General features: G+C 48.0%; 1 protein-coding gene across 1 annotated transcript in view; it reads left to right on the top strand.

Annotated features, from left to right (window-relative positions):
- Atg3 (Autophagy-related protein 3) overlaps window positions 1-17,768 on the top strand; it is a 32,387-nt gene extending 14,619 nt beyond the window's left edge. Inside the window, exons 5-7 of the mRNA XM_045763793.2 lie at window positions 7,151-7,312; window positions 15,157-15,284; window positions 17,421-17,768. Coding sequence (XP_045619749.1) covers window positions 7,151-7,312; window positions 15,157-15,284; window positions 17,421-17,571 — 441 coding nt within the window. The 3' untranslated portion in view covers window positions 17,572-17,768. The remainder of the gene's footprint in view (window positions 1-7,150; window positions 7,313-15,156; window positions 15,285-17,420) is intronic.
- Window positions 17,769-18,051: the final 283 nt, after the last annotated feature.

The raw sequence follows: 18,051 nt of genomic DNA, 5'->3' as shown, positions 1-18,051 counted from the left end.
CCCACCACCACCACCTCATCTGCTTCTTTGTGTTCTGGGCAAGAGGTTCTTCCTCCTGGTTCTGTGTCTGGTGTTTCCTTCCTTCTTTCCCAGTGGTTCTTGTCTCCTGTACTGTGCCCAACTGTTACCAATGTTTTTCTTCAAGTTGTTCCATCCTTGCCCCATGGAGGGTCCTTCTTCCGAAGTTTTGTAGAACCTTGACCCTCATGACTAAAGCTTTTACCCCTCCTACAGTTCTGAAACACCTTTTCCTTGCTCACGTTTCTTTATACTCCAGCTCCATCTCCGTCTTCACAGATGGATCGAAGTCTGCCGGTGGTGTAGGCTACTCCGTTGCAGCTACTGACTGCACCTGTGTGTGTCACCTGCCACTGGAGACTAGCATCTTCACTGCAGAACTTTATGATATTTTGTATGCTCTTCGTCAACTGCTTTCTCGCTGTAATTCTTCTTTTATTTGTGTAGTTGACCCTTGCAGTGCCCTCATGGCTGTGTAATCCTTTAATCTTGTTCATCTTGTGGTTGTTAAAATTCAATATTGGCTGTTTCTCATCTCCAGCAGATTTAAGACAGTCGAGTTTTGCTGGATTCCCAGCCATATTTGTGTTTCCTTAAATGAGGAATCGGATGCTGCGGTGAAGGAGGCCATCTGCACTTGTCCCATTTACTGTAAAGGAGTTCCTTATTTAAACTTCTACCCAGTTATTCATTCCTCAATCCGTGCCCGTTAGCAGGGTTGTTGGTCTTCTATTACTGGTAACAAACTACGTGCTCTTAAGAGTAGTGTGTCCCCATGGCCTTCTTCCCACAGTAACCAGCATTGGGAAATGGCTCTGGTGTGGTTACGTATTGGCCATACAAGTTAAACTCCTGGGCACTTAGTGGAGTGCCACCCTGCTCCTTATTGTCCAAATTGCATTGTCCCTCTTAAGGTTGTGCACATCCCTGTTGAATGTCCTGACTTCCAGGATGTGCGTGCATCTTGCTTCCCAACCATCCCTCACAGTTACTTATCCCTCGATAGATTCCTTGGTGAATCTGATTACTTTTGATATTGTTCGCCTTGTGTGCTTTTGTTCTTGTATTGGCATACTTAGTAATATTTAGCACCTTATTAATATCCCGCACATTTGACGGTGTTGCATACCCTCCCTGGCTTAGTGCTTTCTTTTGATAATTACTTATTCAAATCTTAGTAATAGGATGTTAAGTTAACAAGTTTGAAGTTTATATCTTCAGTGATTAGAGCCACATATCTTTCTATTTGTTTGTTTAATTTTGCTATAGGTTTAGTGGTATGAATGAATATGGCTAAGTAAATAAATACAAGTCAGAAGAAAACAAATGCAAAGATTAGGGGGGTTCTAATCTAATGGATATGAGTGAGAGATTGTTTTTGTAAGAGCATTTTTGTGTTTTGTTTGCTTTTAGCATGTAAAAATAACTTATGAAATTTAAATTAGGATTTAATTATCACTTGGTACCAAAATTGGCAAGGCATTTGTTATGCTTGTTATTGGCCTCTGGCCTCATGATTTGAAGTGCAGTGCATCCTCACTCTAATGAATTCCCGGATGATCCGAAAAAATTGCATTCGGTACTAAATGTTTAGTGGAACATACAAATGTTGGATTAACCCTTAAACCACGCAATACATACATACACAGGCGATGAGTCACAATAACGTGGCTAAAGTATGTTGACCAGACCACACACTAGAAGGTGAAGGGACGACGACGTTTTGGTCCGTCCTGGACCATTTTCAAGTCGATTGAAAATGGTCCAGGACGGACCGAAACGTCGTCGTCCCTTCACCTTCTAGTGTGTGGTCTGGTCAACATACATACACGATTTGACATAACTCGAGTTTTTAAAACTTGCACAAGCGCTTTTAAATTTTTTGTGCATAATCAACTAGGTAAAAGCTCCAACTTTGTTTAAAGGATCACAACGTAACTTAAAGAACAAGAGAATCAAAGTTAATTTTAAAATTTAATGTTGAAAACTTCATAATTTTCAAATCGGAATAAAAAATATGAACTATCACCAATTGTTCATCTGGTGGTGTTATTCTCGCAGAATAGCATATGAACTTCATTTCCATCAAATTAAATACAGGTTTTCAATATAGCTTACTGTAAAAAAATTGTCAATATGGCATTTGAAATATGCCGCAAATTTAAAAAAAAAAAAAATGATTGCTCCAAATGTGTAAAATTTTTGAAAAATTCATTCCGAAGGGATTGTCGAACAGGCAGCCGAGCACACAATATGACGAAATAGTAAGAATCGGTAAAAAACTAGAATTTTAGAAACCACTCAAAGTTGAAACTCTAGTTTCAGAGATAATTGAAGTTGAAGTTATCAACAATGAATAAAGGTAGTTTTAATTCGTTAATTTAATTGTATGTTTTAATAAACATTGTTTGGCATTCGTACTCGAATATGTGAAAGTTGTAGGTCAATATGTGTTGAAATGAAGTCAAGAAAAAATAACCCCCCAAAAAACACAAAATATAGGGATAATTATAATAATTACAGAGATTTAGGGGATATATTTAGGGTATACTTTATGTAAGTGAAAAAGCCCTAATATGGTCCCTAATCATCAAAATAACCTAAAGAGACAAAGAAAATAGTTTGAAATTTGAGAAAAAATCTGCCCAAAAAAAATTAAGTCCCAAGTTCTGTGAGTTGTGACTGATTTGTTTGTTGACTAATTTCATTCTATCTTTACATAGTTAGGGAAACATATGCATTCTCCAGGATGTAAAGGTTACAACAAAATCAAATGATAAACAAAGGAGAAAAAAAACTAAAATCTTAAAAAAAAAAAAAATTTCTCATAAAAAAAAAAAAAACAGCGTTGCATGTAATGAAACGGCATTTTCTGGGTGAGACCCGGAGGCTTCCCAGAGCTATACCAGGCTGATATGCTAATGTCAGACGTTGGCATCAGTTATGTGTATGGAGTTCTTAGGGTCTACCGGGGACCACGAGCCAAAACCTTGTCCCCCCCCTCAGAGAGGCATGGGGAGCAATGGCCTATAGACACCCTCATGTGGTTGGAAGCATTCTATGTCTGCTATTGACCGGGTTAGGCACCCAGAAAGTTGAGCATCCCAAAACAAACCCCTATTCTGGTTTGGCTGCCCTGGCTTCTTACCTCCTGCGTGACCCGTATTACGCCTCGGTGATGGGTTCGTCATCTTTCCGGTTTGGGATTTTGTTCTCTTTCTGGATCCGTTATGAGGTTCCGGAGTCGTCCTGGCTGGCAAACTGTCCTATTTTTGCTTTGGAGGCTTGGCATTCTTTCGTGTCATTCCCGCACGCTTGAGTGGCGCGAGGTCTCGATAGTGGCGAACTTGAGCACCTCAATGAATATTTGTTTGCACCTGCCCTTCCCTGGAATGTTGGCGTTCTGCAGCTCCATGTGCAGGTTCCCTCCTAGTCGGCTGCATAGGTGGCCGAGGACTTGCGTGCCCGGGGCTTCTTGGCTTCGGCCTTGCGCTTCTTTTCCTCCTAGAGCTGTCTTTGGACTGGTTTGGGGAGGATGTGGGGGCACTCGGGTCCGTTCCAGGGTCCGGTGCCTTGGGCTCGGCGGTGCGTGCGTCGTCTGCCTTGTTGAAGCTGTTTACACTGATCTTACGGGATGCAGTTTCCGTGTTCTACGCTTCCCGGCTCGTGTGACGGCAGGCGGTGCTTGCCTCCTCCTTGGAATTGGCCTGGGCCCGGGCTCGGGCTCTTAGGATCTCTTCTCCTTTTTGTCCTTTGCTTTTTGCTTCTTTGGCCATGGCGCAGTATACTGTATTCAGGCTGCTTTGGCCAGTTCTCGTCCTTTGTCTGACTTTTTGGTTCTCCGGGGGTCCTGGGGGACCCTCCCGGAGAGATCGTACCAGGGCTCGGAGTTTCACTCGTCGTGGTAGGCCACTGGTGCCAGTTTCGGGTTCGGCTCTGCCTTCGGACCCGCCTACGTTTGGTCGGCACAGTGCTCTCTCTGTGCGAGGTTCTGGGTCTTGTAGGGGGCACGGGTCCTTTCGCGGTTCGCCCCATTGATGGGGCGATGGGGGGAAGCCTTGTGGGAGGGGCAATGAACCCCCTGGGTTCATTGCCCCTCCTTTCAGATGACTGCGCTGTCTCAAGTTCGGCTCCTGTTGGAACCGGGTTCTTGGATGGTGTCCCTGGACCTCCGAGACGTATATTGGCACGTCCCGATTCATTTGGGGTTCAGGGACTGGCTTGGTTTTGTTGTGTAGCATCAAGGTTACCGCTTTTGTCTTCTTCTGTTCGGGTTGAATCTGGCACCTCACGTGTTCACATGCCTTAAGTGGGTCGTCGTGGCCCATCTGCGTCTGTTAGGTGTTCGGGTGTTGACCTACTTCGACGACTGGCTGGTTTGGGATCCCAGCCGGTTCAGTTGTCTGCTAGCCAGGGATTTGGTGCTTTCCCAGCTCGCCGGGTTCGGGTTCTTGGTGAACTGGAGAAAGTCCCATCTGGTTCTCTCCCAGGTTCGGCCACGGCTGGGTCTTGTGTGGGACTCTCGGATCACTTCCTTGTCTCTTATTCTGGAGTCTCTTCTCCGGCTGAGGTCCTGCTTGCGCCTGTTTCTGGGGGGCTCCCGGGTCACTTGGCAGTTGCTCGAGGGTTTGTGCGGGAGCCTGAACTTCGCAATGATGGTCTACCCGCCGGGTCGGCTGTTCTGGTTCCTTCGGGGACGTCCCTTCCACCTTTTTCGCGATTGCTGGGTTCGGCCCCTGGGGGCCCTTGCATCGCCGCTTCCTCTTAGGGTTTTTCAGGGTTCAGTACCTTGGCGCCTGCCTGACTCCTCGCTCGATGCGTTCATGGATGCGTCGTCTCTCAGCTGGGGCTTTGTGACCAGTGCTCACCAGGCCGGCCAGGAGTGGTGGGGTCCATCCTTCCGTCGGGCCCACAGCACGGTGCGGGAGTTCGCGGCACTGTGGTTTGCGCTTCGGAGGGTTCGGGTTGCCTGCGGATCGACGATCCGGCTAAATTCGGACTGTTCCCTGGTGGTTCATTGCCTGAACCGAGGGTGTTCGATGCCGTCCTTGGCTCTTTGGCGCTGGTCGCTTCAGGTGACTCGTCTGCTGAGTTCTCGGGGTTTGGCTCTCCTGGATGTTCATGTGCGGGGAGTGTCCAACGTCTTGATCAACCACCTGTCTCATTTCGTTCCCCTCTCCACGGAATGGATGGTTGATGTCGACTCCTTCCGTTGGCTCTGCCAGACATTCGGCACTATGAGGTGGACCTCTTCGCATCGGCGTGGCCGCGGCGCCTCCCTCGGTATGTGGCACCCTTCCCCGATTGCAAGGCCTTCGGGGGTCGATGCCTTTCGGCAGGACTGGTCAAGGTGGGGGTTCCTGTACCTCTTTTCCCCAGTTCAGCTGTTGTTCCAGGTCCTGACTCGCTTGGAGACCTACCAGGAGAGAGTAGTTCTCTTGGCCCCGTGGTGGCCGGCCCAGCCGTGGTTTCAGGCACTGCTTGCCCGGTGTCCAAACCTGGAGGTTTTCCCGCAGCTCTGCCTCTTCCAACAGATCGGCCCGGTGCGTCACGTGGCTGGTTTGATATTCTCCTCGAGTCTTTGCGTATGGTCTTTTTGACTCGGGTTTATCATCTCTATGGTGATAAGGTGGCTTCTTTGTTGGTGTCCCACCTGTGGGTTTCGTCTCGGCAGCAGTATGAGATCTCCTGGCGGTCTTTCCGGTTCTTTTTACGTCTTTGTCGTTGTGTTTCACTTTCTGTTCGGGTGGTGTTGTCCTTTCTCTCTTGGTTGTTCCAGGACCGTCACCTTATGCCTAACACTATCGCCTCGTATCGTGCAGCGCTAGCAGAGCCGCTTCAGCCGGTGCAGGTCTCCCAAGTCATCCGCAGAGTTATTAAGGCTTGCCAGCCTGCGGTCTACCCCGTGCCCATGACGTTCGTAAGTTCGCTGCTCTTGATGCTGTCTTTGGCAACTTGTCCTGGGCTGACTTTCGGGCACGGGGCTTTTGGCGGTCAAACAGGGTCCTGGCTGTTCGTTACCTAGTGAACATCCCTGAGCCTCGTTGGGCCTGTGTTGCTTTGGGTCGGCAGCTGCAGCCAGTTGTCTCAACTTCGAGTTGAAGAGTGAGCAGCGACCACCTCCCGGGTAAGTCTCTGTTTTCCTCTGTGGGTAGTTAGCTCCGAGGAGCCGAAGCGGCTCCCCCCAGAAAACCAGCATTGAATGTAATGCAACGCCATTTTCTGGGTGAGACCCGGAGGCTTCCCGGCATCCCTCCCTCCCTCCAGTCGGCTTTTTTTGGCGTGTTTTGACATCCAGCCTCGGAACTGATGGGTGAATAGCAGGATTGGGGGAGTCTGGGGCTTCCCCTTCCTCCTCCCAGGGAGAGGGGAGCTGTGCAGACAGTGGTGCAGCGACGTGTGACGTCATGCTCGTTTGCTCGTTTCTTTTAGGGGAGTTCTATCTACTTGATTGGCTTTTGGTAGCAATATTTTCACCAGAATAGGGGTTTGTTTTGGGATGCTTACCTTTCTGGGTGCCTGACCTGGTTGATGGCAGACATAGAATACTTCCAACCACACGGGAGGGGGGTTATCTTGAGATGATTTCGGGGCTTTAGTGTCCCCGCGGCCCGGAACCCCCCGGGGGGGGGGTTCTATAGGCCATTGCTCCCCATGCCTCTCTGAGGGGGCCAGGTTCTGGCTCGTGGTCCCCGGTAGGCCCACAGAACTCCATACACGACTGATGCCAAAGTCTGATATTAGCATACCAGCCTAGTAAGCTCGGTGAGCCTCCAGGTCTCACCCAGAAAATGGCGTTTCATCACATTCAATGCTGTTTTTTTTATAGTGGATGTAGAACTTCTGTTCTTTTCACATGGAGGAGGTGAGACAGCCTGGGGATGATGGGGTAAAACTAATTCCGTGGTGGAACGAATCGACATCGCCCCATATAGTTCATTCAAGCCAGGACACACTGTATCATACATGTAGTCATTAAACATTCATTTTCACTTATTCAAATTTAGCTACATACAGTGTAGAGCAACAAAATATGATCTAGAAGGTAGAGCCAAGTTTTCATTCAGTATTGATCTAGTACATTTTCTTGGGGTAAATATTTTTAAGTGTCTCACGTGGTAATTTTTTCCAGAGTGCAGTAGAGACTTCAGCCAAGACAACCACCATAGCATTAACTTCAGGAGGTAACACTGGGGAAGGAGGAGAAATTCTAATAACTAGAACATATGACCTTCACATCACCTACGACAAGTACTACCAGACACCTCGGCTCTGGTTGACAGGCTATGATGAGGCAAGGCTTATTTTTTTTTATTGCAAATTATCATAGTTAATAGTGTGATTGTTAAGCATTAGTTGTATAATTTTAATTTATTTTTGTGTACAATTATTATTATTCTTACCCCCGTGCCCACCATCTGCTTTTTTCTTGAGGGATGAGAGGCTTGGACACAGGACGGAAAAGTGTTGCGGGAAAATGCTGTTCTCAGTAATCAGAGTAACACCTGATATTACATAATATAGTAAATTATGGCATTTCTGCTAGGCTGCATCCCCTCCGTGGTGCCTCCTTGCCGTGGTGAGGGGCTCACGTACACCTTTCTGGGACCGGTGTAGGTTGCATTTGCCCCCTCTCCTGCCCCCTCTTTGGGTGGTGTACGTGCTGAAGGGCACCACGTAGGGGCCTTGTGAGCCATAGGACCACCTGCTGGAGGGGTCGCCCGTGAGGGGCCGTCCTGAGTGGATGGTTGGGTGTCCAGGCTGGGGCGATGGGGAAGTGGGGTCTTAGCACAAGTGTAGGAGAATGGACGATGTAGTAGGACTCCCCTGTTGAAAAGGGGGAGCACCGCTGGGGACGACACACCCTTCCCGCACTAGTCTGCGCTCGGCCTCCCTGGCTGCCCTGGTAGGTGGTATCCCTTGGTTCCAGGTCTCAAACCTTTAAATTGATTGATGCATGGATGACAACACGACTTCTCTTACCCAGGCTCATGGGGTGGGCGACCAGGCCCCCGAGTCGGACTGTCCTGGAAGACCAGGCTCTGTAGCCCCCGCTACAGGGCCTGGTTTAGGCCCAGACTGGACTACTACTCCCTGCTCCCCTCCCTCCTCTGTGGTTGGGTCAAGCCCCAAGCCTTCTGTGGTGACCGCCTCGTCCCCTTGCATGGCTCCATTTCTCATTGTGACTACTGCGCCTTATGACCCATCTCTCTCTAGAGATTCTCACTGCCATTCCCACCACGGCTGCTCTCATATGCTCCCTTCCCATACTAATTCGTACCATGCCTTGTTTGGTCCTGCTACGTGGACTAAGTAGCTGATGATTTTTCCCTTCATAGGCATCTTGTTGATTCAGTAGATACGTCTGTTACTTTCAACCCCACCCGTCTCGGTACCCTTGTCATTGCTGCTCCTTCTCGGGATGCAGCCACCCGCTTGGCTGCCTTATCCTGCATTGGTGAGACCCCTGTTCGGATCTCAAAGAACGCTCGGTTAAATGCCAGTGTTGGCACGGTTCTCCTCCCGCACTATGTTGCAACCGGTATTAGAAATATAAAGAACTGCCATGAGGATATCAAGCATATCTTCGAGGCCCAAGGCCATTCTGTCCTACAGGCGGATACATTTACTCGTCTCCCTCGTGGTTGTCGCTGTCTGCCCCTTTGGGTTGTGAAGATTACCTTTGATGGTAGGACCCTTCCACCCTCTGTCATTCTTGCTGGTGCCAGGTGCTCCGTTCAAGAGTATATTCCATCTCCTCAGCTCTGTAATAAGTTCTGGAAATTTGGGCATGGTGCCCTCAAATGCGCTAGTCCTGTCTCTCTCTGTCCAATGCGAGGGGATGAGGGTCACTCTAAGTTGGAGTGCACTTCTTCCCAGGCCCGCTGCCTCAATTACAGTGAAGCCTACCCTACCTTCTCCCGCACGTATATACGTTATAAACTTGAGGCAGCCGTCTTCAACTTGAAGCACCGAGACCGTTTGTCTTTTCCTGAGGCGAGGCGCAAAGTTCATCGTCTCCCCCCTTTCGCTGGGATCTCTTGTGCTCCCGTGTTGCGCTCTTCCTCTCCTCGTCCTTCCCACCTTCCTCTGTCTCACATCTGTTTCCAGGCCTTGAACCCAGACATGCCCACAACCTCCTCCTCCCCTGTTCCTTTACATTCTGTCCTGGAGGGTCCCCCTCCTGGTTCTCTGTCTGGGGTTCCCCTTCTTTCTACCCAGTCTGTCATGTCTCCTTTGTCTTCTTTCTCCTCTCCCTCTGTTCCTCCTTCCCGTCATTCTCCTCAGTCTCTTGGCTCTCCACGTCGCCTGTCTGTGCGGGCTGATGTCCATCGCTCTCCCGGAGATCATGTTGTTCGCTCTCGTTCTTCTTTTCCTATTGAGACGCTAGAGTCTGTTACCCAGTACATTGCTGCTGGGACACCTGTCTCTTTGAGTCAGAAGCAAAAGCCTGGCTCATCTCCTTCCTCCTCCCCGGCAGGTAAGAAGGCTTCGCTTTCTTCTTCGCCCCCTATCTCTGACTCTATTGTTCCATCTCCTCCCGTTTCAGTGGTAGAGCCCCCTGTTCCTGCTATGGAGGTTTCTTTGGCCCCCGCTTCCGTCTCGGTTGCTGCCCTTGCTGAGGTGCGCTCCCCTCTTTCTGCCCCTCCTCCTGCTCTCCTTGACCGCCCTCTCGGTTGTCTCCTCCTCCGGACCCTGCTTGTCCAGGGAGAGGGAGGACAGACCTCTGGTCTGTCCTCCCTCTCCTTTCCCTCCTCCTTTACTCAGTTTACCCATGCCCCCTAACCCTGACTTCGCTGACCCTGATCCTGACCTGGAGCTGCTTTAACGTGCTGTGTTCCTTTTTCACTTTTTTCTTCTTTGTTCTCTTTTGCTATCCTTTCTCCTTTTGTCGATGTCACTTCTTCAGTGGAACATTCGTGGATATTATGCCAATTTCCTTAACCTCTAACTTCTAATTTCACAGTTTTTGCCCCTTTGTGTGTATCTCTAGGAGCCGATGCTTGGTGCTCATCTTGGTCGCTTCCGTGGCTATTCTTTCCTCTCCTTTTCCCTCCCAGCTATTGCTGGGGCCCATAACTCCTCTGCTCTCTTGATTTGCTCTGATGTTCCCTTCGTCTCCTTACTTTTTCCATCGCCTCTCCACTGTTCTGTTGCCCGTGTCTTTGTGTATAAATGGTACACGGTTTGTTTCATTTCTCTCACCCCAAATGTCCCGCTTTCTCTTCCCGATCTTCGACACCTCCTGGACTCCTTGCCAGAGCCTGTGCTCCTGCTGGGTGATTTCAGTTGTCAACATGTCCTTTGGGGTGATGTTCTGACAAACACCCGGGGTCGCCTTCTCAAACCATTCATCCTCTCTTCTTCCCTGTCTCTTCTGAATTCTGGTGAGCCCACTCATTTGGACTCTCGAACTCGCTCCCTTTCCTGTCTTGATCTTTCTTTTTGCTCGTCATCCCTTTACTTAGATTTTGAGTGGCGGGTCCTTGATAACCTCCATGGCAGTGACAATTTTCCCATCCTTGTTACCTTTTTCTCTTTTCACCCTCCCGTCACCTTCCCTTGGTGGCGGTTTGCCAAAGCTGACTGGTACTTCTAACCCTCCGTGCTACTATCTCCGACCTCTCCATTCTGCCTCTCCCTCGCATCCTCCTCCTTTTCATGGCACCGTCTTCGATGCTGCCCTCCGCTCTATTCCTCGCTCTTCCTCTCGGGGAACATGGAAGTGCATTCCCTGGTGGAATGTGGACTGTGCTCGGGCTGTCTGCTGTAAGCGTGCAGGCTGGAAGAGAGACTGCCACCGGCAGACGGTTGAGTCATGTTGGTGCATGTTGGATGTCTTATGTCTCCATCATTACGTCCGAAACTCCTCTGCCGCAGATCTGGAAGCGTATCTGCAAGATAGCGAGTAAGTTCGTTCCCGATGTCTCGCCGGTCCTTCACATCCGTGGTACTCTTGTGGCGGACCCGTTGCAGGTCGCGACCGAATTGGGTTCCCACTTTTCATCTGTTAGCTCTGGTTCTCATCTTCCTCAATCCTTCCTTCCTTTGTAAGTCTATTTTTGAATCTCGCCCTTTAGATTTCTGTACCCATCTCAGCCTTCCCTATAATAATCCCTTCTCTCTCTCTCTATCTCTCTGAGCTTGTCTGCCCTGGCCCTCTGCGGTTCTATGGCGGCGGGCTGTGATGGCATTCATTATGAGATGCTTCGCGATCTCCCTCCATGTACATCTCAGTATTTACTGAGTCTGTTTAATCAGGTCTGGGGTCGTCGTCAGTCCCTGAGGACTGGCTCGATGCTGTTGTCCTCCCTGTTCGGAAACCAGGGTCTCTCATGTGATCCCCCAAGGACTTTCCCCCTATTGCCCTCCCGAGTTGTCTGCAAGCGCTCTGAACCTATGGTTAACATTCGTCTCATGTGGTTCTTGGAACACTATTACCACCTCTCCCCTTTTCAATTTGGTTTTCGCAAGTGCCGCAGCATAACGGATGTCCTAGTGAACTTGGAGGTCTATATTCGTACTGCTTTTGCTGCAAAGACCTCCGTTGTTGCCGTCCTTTTTGACCTGAAAAATGCTTACGGCACCACCTGGCGGTTTCATATTCTGTCCCAACTTCATTCCTTTGGCCTTTGTGGGAATCTCTATCTCTTCCTCCGAGTTTCCTCTCTCGTTGTTCCTTTCAAGTGAGGCTTGGTGCCACACTCTCTGCCCCTTTTAGGTAATATGAGGGTGTGCCTCAAGGTAGTGTTCTGAGCACTACTCTTTTTCTTGTTGCCCTCAATGGTCTTCTTTCCTCCCTTCCTTCTGGCGTCTTCTCCGCTCTGTATGTAGACATTCTTGCCCTTTGCTGTCGGGGTGATGATTCGCCTCTCCTTCAATGGCGGCTTCAACTTGCGATTGATGCCGTGTCGTCTTGGGCCACCGATAATGGCTTCAAGTTTTTTATGTCTAAGACTTGTGCTATGACTTTTACTCGGAAGCATGTCGTTCTTCGTCCCTTTTTGTCGCTTTATGGTCATCCCCTTATGAACAGGGATTCCGCTAAGCTTTTGGGGTTAATCTTTGACACTTGTTTGTCTTGGTCGGCCCATATCTCTTACCTCCGCGCTGAATGCTTTAAATCCCTTTCACTCACACAACCTATATATTATGTGAGAAATCTTTAAAGAATTCTGATAAAGAAAGAGATCTAGGGGTGGTTCTAGATAGAAAACTATCACCTGAGGACCACATAAAGAATATTGTGTGAGGAGCCTATGCCACGCTTTCTAACTTCAGAATTGCTTTTAAATACATGGATGGCGATATACTAAAGAAATTGTTCACGACTTTTGTTAGGCCAAAGCTAGAATATGCAGCGGTTGTGTGGTGCCCATATCTTAAGAAGCACATCAACAAACTGGAAAAGGTGCAAAGACATGCTACTAAGTGGCTCCCAGAACTGGCTCCCAGAGGAGAGGTTAGAGGCATTAAATATGCCAAAACTGGAAGACAGAAGAAAAAGAGGTGATATGATCAATACATACAAAATAATAACAGGAATTGATAAAATCGATAGGGGAGATTTCCTGAGATCTGGAACTTTAAGAACAAGAGGTCATAGATATAAAATAGCTAAACACAGATGCCGAAGATATATAAGAAAATTCACTTTCGCAAATAGAGTGGTAGACGGTTGGAACAAGTTAAGTGAGAAGGTGGTGGAGGCCAAGACTGTCAGTAGTTTCAAAGCGTCATATGACAAAGAGTGCTGGGAAGACGGGACACCACGAGCGTAGCTCTCATCCTGTAACTACACTTAGGTAATTACACTTAGGTAATTACATTAGGTTGTGGTGTGCAAATTGGTGCTTGTTCACGGGTAACTTTAGGCTTTGCTGCGGGGAGTCTTGCCAGGCTTTTGGACATTATATGCATATACATCTGCAGGGAATTTAATTGCGAATACAATGATACCAAAACGAACGACGTAGCACAAGAATTAAGGTGAGAAAACTGAACGAGTATGCACATTTTACTGATTTTGTGCACTCATGGGTAACTTTTCCGACTTTAGGCTTTGCTCTGGGGAGTCTTGCCAGGCTTTTGGACATTATATGCATATATATCTGTAGGGAATTTAATTGCAAATACAATGATACCAAAACGAACGACGTAGCACAAGAATTAAGGTGAGAAAACTTAAACAAGTATACACATATAGGCGTCGCCGCACGCTCGCCCGCACCATTAGCCCCATGACGTCAAAGTCTGCGGTGCGCGTGCGATAGTGTTAACTTTACCTGAACCTTTATAAAAACAACAAAAATGTCCTTAACAATTGCACTATGAAGTTTTTGTCAAAAACAGGTGCACAGTGCAGGGGGTTAAGAGACAAATAGTTCTGCAATTGCTCACTATTTTTTATCTTGTAGGATATCCAAAATCTTGTTAAAAGTACAGTATTGAGAAAATGATAAATGTTTGATGATAAACCAGTGAATCACTAGTATATTTTAATAATATGTAGACGTGTGTAATCCTAAGATTTGATGTTCATGTATGTGTAGTTATAAAATTTAATTTGCAGAGGTTAGTTTTTTTTTTTTTTTTTTTTTTTTTTTTTTTTTTTTTTTTTTTTTTTTTTTTTTTTTTTTGAGATATATACAAGAGTTGTTACATTCTTGTACAGCCACTAGTACGCGTAGTGTTTCGGGCAAGTCCTTAATCCTATGGTCCCTGGAATACGATCCCCTGCCACGAAGAATCGTTTTTTCATCCAAGTACACATTTTACTGTTTAGTTAAACAGAGGCTACAGTTAAGGAATTGCGCCCAGTAAATCCTCCCCGGCCAGGATACGAACCCATGACATAGCGCTCGCGGAACGCCAGGCGAGTCCACACCCAATGGTTAGGTGTTCGGGTGTTGGCCTACCTCAACGACTGACTGACTCTGGGTTCCCAGTCAGTTCGCGTGTCTACTTGCCAGGGATCTGGTTCTTTCTCAGCTCATAGGGTTCAGGTTCCTGGTGAACTGGCAGAAGTTCTTGTCATTTCCATCCCAGGTTCGGACTAGGTTGGGACTCGGTCAGCATCACTTCCCTGCTGCCTGTATCCTTGCATTGGCTGCAATGTTGCCATCTCTTGGTGTTAAGTGATCACCTGGTGACTTGGTTGTTACTTGAGCAGTTGTGTGGGATCCTGACCTTTGCCCTTCTTGATTTTTCTTTGGGCTGAATCTGGCTTGGGGGGTTGTTTGGGTTTCTTTGGGGAAACCCCTTTTATCACTCTTGCAATCATTGGGTGTGGACTCCGGAGGGGCCTCTGCTGGCTGCTGCATTGCTGGCTTCCTCTTCTGGTTTTCAGGGTTCTATTTCCTGGTGCCTTCCTCTGTCTTTGTTCGACGTTTTCTCAAACTACTCAGCTGTCGGCTTGGGTTTTGTGACTGCACTCTCCAATTTGGCCAAGGTCATTGGTCCTCAGCCCTTTTTCGAGCTCATAGGATGGTTCGGGTGTTTGCAGTTGTGTGACAGATGCTGTGGTGTGTTCAGATTCCTCCAAGCTCTGTGATCTGGCTCCATTTGAACTGTAACCCTGTGGTTCCTTGTCTTGACCAGCATGGGGGAGGAAGGAGAGGGGTCTGCAGTCAGTGTGTTCTGAATTTTTTGGGTTTTGGCTCTCTAAATGTTCACATTCAGGCTGACAGCTGTCTTGGTTTGTTCCTGTCTCTGCAGAATGGACCATTAATGGCGCTTCCTTCTGTGACTGCTGATTGTTCGGGTGCCCAGATGTCAACCTCTTTTTGCATCGGTGTGGTCTCGGCATCTTCCTCTTTATGTGGCACCATTTCCAGACTGCGAGGCCCTAACCTTTTGGCTGGACTGTGCCAAAATTGATTGCTCCCTGTGCTTGAGTGGACCAAGTTCTGGCTTGAGATTCCCAGCAGGCATAAGAACTCCAGTGACTGATGACCCCAAACTAATATAGGACATATCAGTCCGGATAGCTTCAGGAAGCCTCCGGGTCTTCACCCAGTAAAATGGAGTTTCATTACTTTCAACGCTGGTTTTTATTTTATAAATTCTAACAGAAATGTGTTTGATAGAAACTATATGTAAAGGCCATTTTACACATTTAATTTATTCCATTTACAGTGTCGGCAGCCTTTGACAGTGGAAGAAATGTATGAGGACTTTAGTCAAGACCATGCTAACAAGACTGTCACCATGGAAACCCATCCACATGTTGCTGGCCCACCAATGGCATCTGTTCACCCGTGCAGGTTATTTTCCCACTTGTTTCGTAGACACATTATTAAAAAACACATTTTCTTTCAATCTTTATTGATGACAGCAGGTTAGTTCTTAGAGTTCATTACAGGCTTTCCCTAACATGAGAACATATGACTACTACTGCTTCTAAATCCACAGTTTAGCCCCATGTCCTATTAAACAAACTTATTCTAAATTCCACATGTGACAGTGCTTAAAATGCATATTTCATTTGTTTACCAAGGAAAAGTGCCTCACTAATACAGTAGTTAAGATGGAGAGTAGGTGGTTTACAGGTGCCTTTTCATCATAACGTATTACTGCCTCCTCCTCTAGTAATTATACCTTGTTGCTCTTCAAAAAGCATTAAATCAGTTAAGTAGAACAATTCCACTTTCAAAGTAAATAAAAAGTAGTGTTTCCTATATTATTTGTTCTAAAAGTTTGGTTTTTATTTATTTTTTGTGGTCTGAGATTGCATTCCCCAATTAATGTACTTTTGCTTATGAGAAATGTTGTTCACACATACGAACAGCCAATTTACGAATATCTTTTCATAATACATCCAGCTCGTAAGTTAAGGACTGCCTGTAATAAATAGGATAATTACAGTAATTTTATTTAACTCCATTCTATTGCCGGCCCGGTTGTGTGCCTGCGCGCCGGCCCGGTTGTGTGCCTGCGCGCCGGCCCGGTTGTGTGCCTGCGCGCCGGCCCGGTTGTGTGGCTGTGCGCCGGCCCGGTTGTGTGGCTGCGCGCCGGCCCGGTTGTGTGGCTGCGCGCCGGCCCGGTTGTGTGGCTGCGCGCCGGCCCGGTTGTGTGGCTGCGCGCCGGCCCGGTTGTGTGCCTGCGCGCCGGCCCGGTTGTGTGCCTGCGCGCCGGCCCGGTTGTGTGCCTGCGCGCCGGCCCGGTTGTGTGCCTGCGCGCCGGCCCGGTTGTGTGGCTGCGCGCCGGCCCGGTTGTGTGCCTGCGCGCCGGCCCGGTTGTGTGGCTGCGCGCCGGCCCGGTTGTGTGCCTGCGCGCCGGCCCGGTTGTGTGCCTGCGCGCCGGCCTGGTTGTGTGCCTGCGCGCCGGCCCGGTTGTGTGCCTGCGCGCCGGCCCGGTTGTGTGCCTGCGCGCCGGCCCGGTTGTGTGCCTGCGCGCCGGCCCGGTTGTGTGCCTGCGCGCCGGCCCGGTTGTGTGCCTGCGCGCCGGCCCGGTTGTGTGGCTGCGCGCCGGCCCGGTTGTGTGGCTGCGCGCCGGCCCGGTTGTGTGGCTGCGCGCCGGCCCGGTTGTGTGGCTGCGCGCCGGCCCGGTTGTGTGGCTGCGCGCCGGCCCGGTTGTGTGGCTGCGCGCCGGCCCGGTTGTGTGGCTGCGCGCCGGCCCGGTTGTGTGGCTGCGCGCCGGCCCGGTTGTGTGGCTGCGCGCCGGCCCGGTTGTGTGGATGCGCGCCGGCCCGGTTGTGTGGATGCGCGCCGGCCCGGTTGTGTGGATGCGCGCCGGCCCGGTTGTGTGGCTGCGCGCCGGCCCGGTTGTGTGGCTGCGCGCCGGCCCGGTTGTGTGGCTGCGCGCCGGCCCGGTTGTCTGCCTGCATGCTCTGAATGCGTTTGTTAAAGGTTTTGACCTTTTGAGCTAATTCAAATAATTCAGTAATTCAAATAATATTTGAATTATTGGAATTTCTGCCAAATGGAAAAATACAAATGAGAGTTTTTGACTTCTTAATTTGAAAACAAAAATTGGGTTAGCTCTGCTGAGCAAGAACCCAAGTAAATTAGAATTTCTTCATTTTTGGACATGCATATAATATGGATTATAGGGCATTGACAGTATACAGAACTTTGACACTACATTGATTGAATTGAATTTATCTGTTGTTACCTTGTACGTTAGAAGAATGTGTACCTGATCTTCCTGCAATTCATTTAGCTTGAATCTCCTTCATCTGATTGGACCATTCTCTTATCATATCTAAAATAGTAACAAATATTATCTGAAAGTGTAAATTTCCTGATATCTGCAATGACAGGATCTCCAAAGGAATACACATACAATTATTTCAAGATAAAGCCAAGTTATGTTGTACATAAATAGTAACTTTCATTTGTATTAATTTACGTACGATTTACATGTATACTGTATAAGTGCATTATATATTTCATCAACAGGCATGCAGAAACGATGAAGAAGATCTGTGAAACGGTGTTGGAGGGAGGCGGGGAGCTGGGTGTTCATCTGTATCTTATTGTCTTTCTCAAATTTGTCCAAGCCATCATTCCAACGATTGAATATGACTACACACACACTTTTACTCTCTAGCTAGCATTTTATTCCTCATCTTCTAAGAACAGGATTTCAGGAAGTGTCCAAATGTGGATGGTGGATGTTAAAGTTAAAATTTGCCCAAAAATACATTATAAATTGTAAGGAGCTTAAATAATCACTAAAATTAATGTTTTATTGCTTCAAAATGTAATGAATTTGAAAGATTGCACAATATAGAGAACTGTTATTGAGTTTGTGTTTAAAATAGCCACTTGTAATAATATTTGACAGAACCATATTTTATATAAAATGGGAAGCCTTAAAGAAATATTACATGATTGACTACATCGCAGTGCCAAGTCTATTACTGTTATAATGTAAATTAAAAAGCTGACATATTTTACAGCAATGTAGGATCTGAGAGGAAATTGAAGAGGACAAGCAAAGAAAAAGTGTGTGTGTGTGTGTGTGTGTGTGTGTACTCACCTAATTGTGCTTGCGGGGGTTGAGCTTTGGCTCTTTGGTCCCGCCTCT

Source organism: Procambarus clarkii, chromosome 54 (genome assembly GCF_040958095.1).
Source record: "Procambarus clarkii isolate CNS0578487 chromosome 54, FALCON_Pclarkii_2.0, whole genome shotgun sequence".
NCBI classification, from domain to species: Eukaryota; Metazoa; Arthropoda; class Malacostraca; order Decapoda; family Cambaridae; genus Procambarus; species Procambarus clarkii.
Note: the sequence above shows the minus strand (reverse complement) of the source record. Positions and strands in the feature narration are given on the sequence as shown.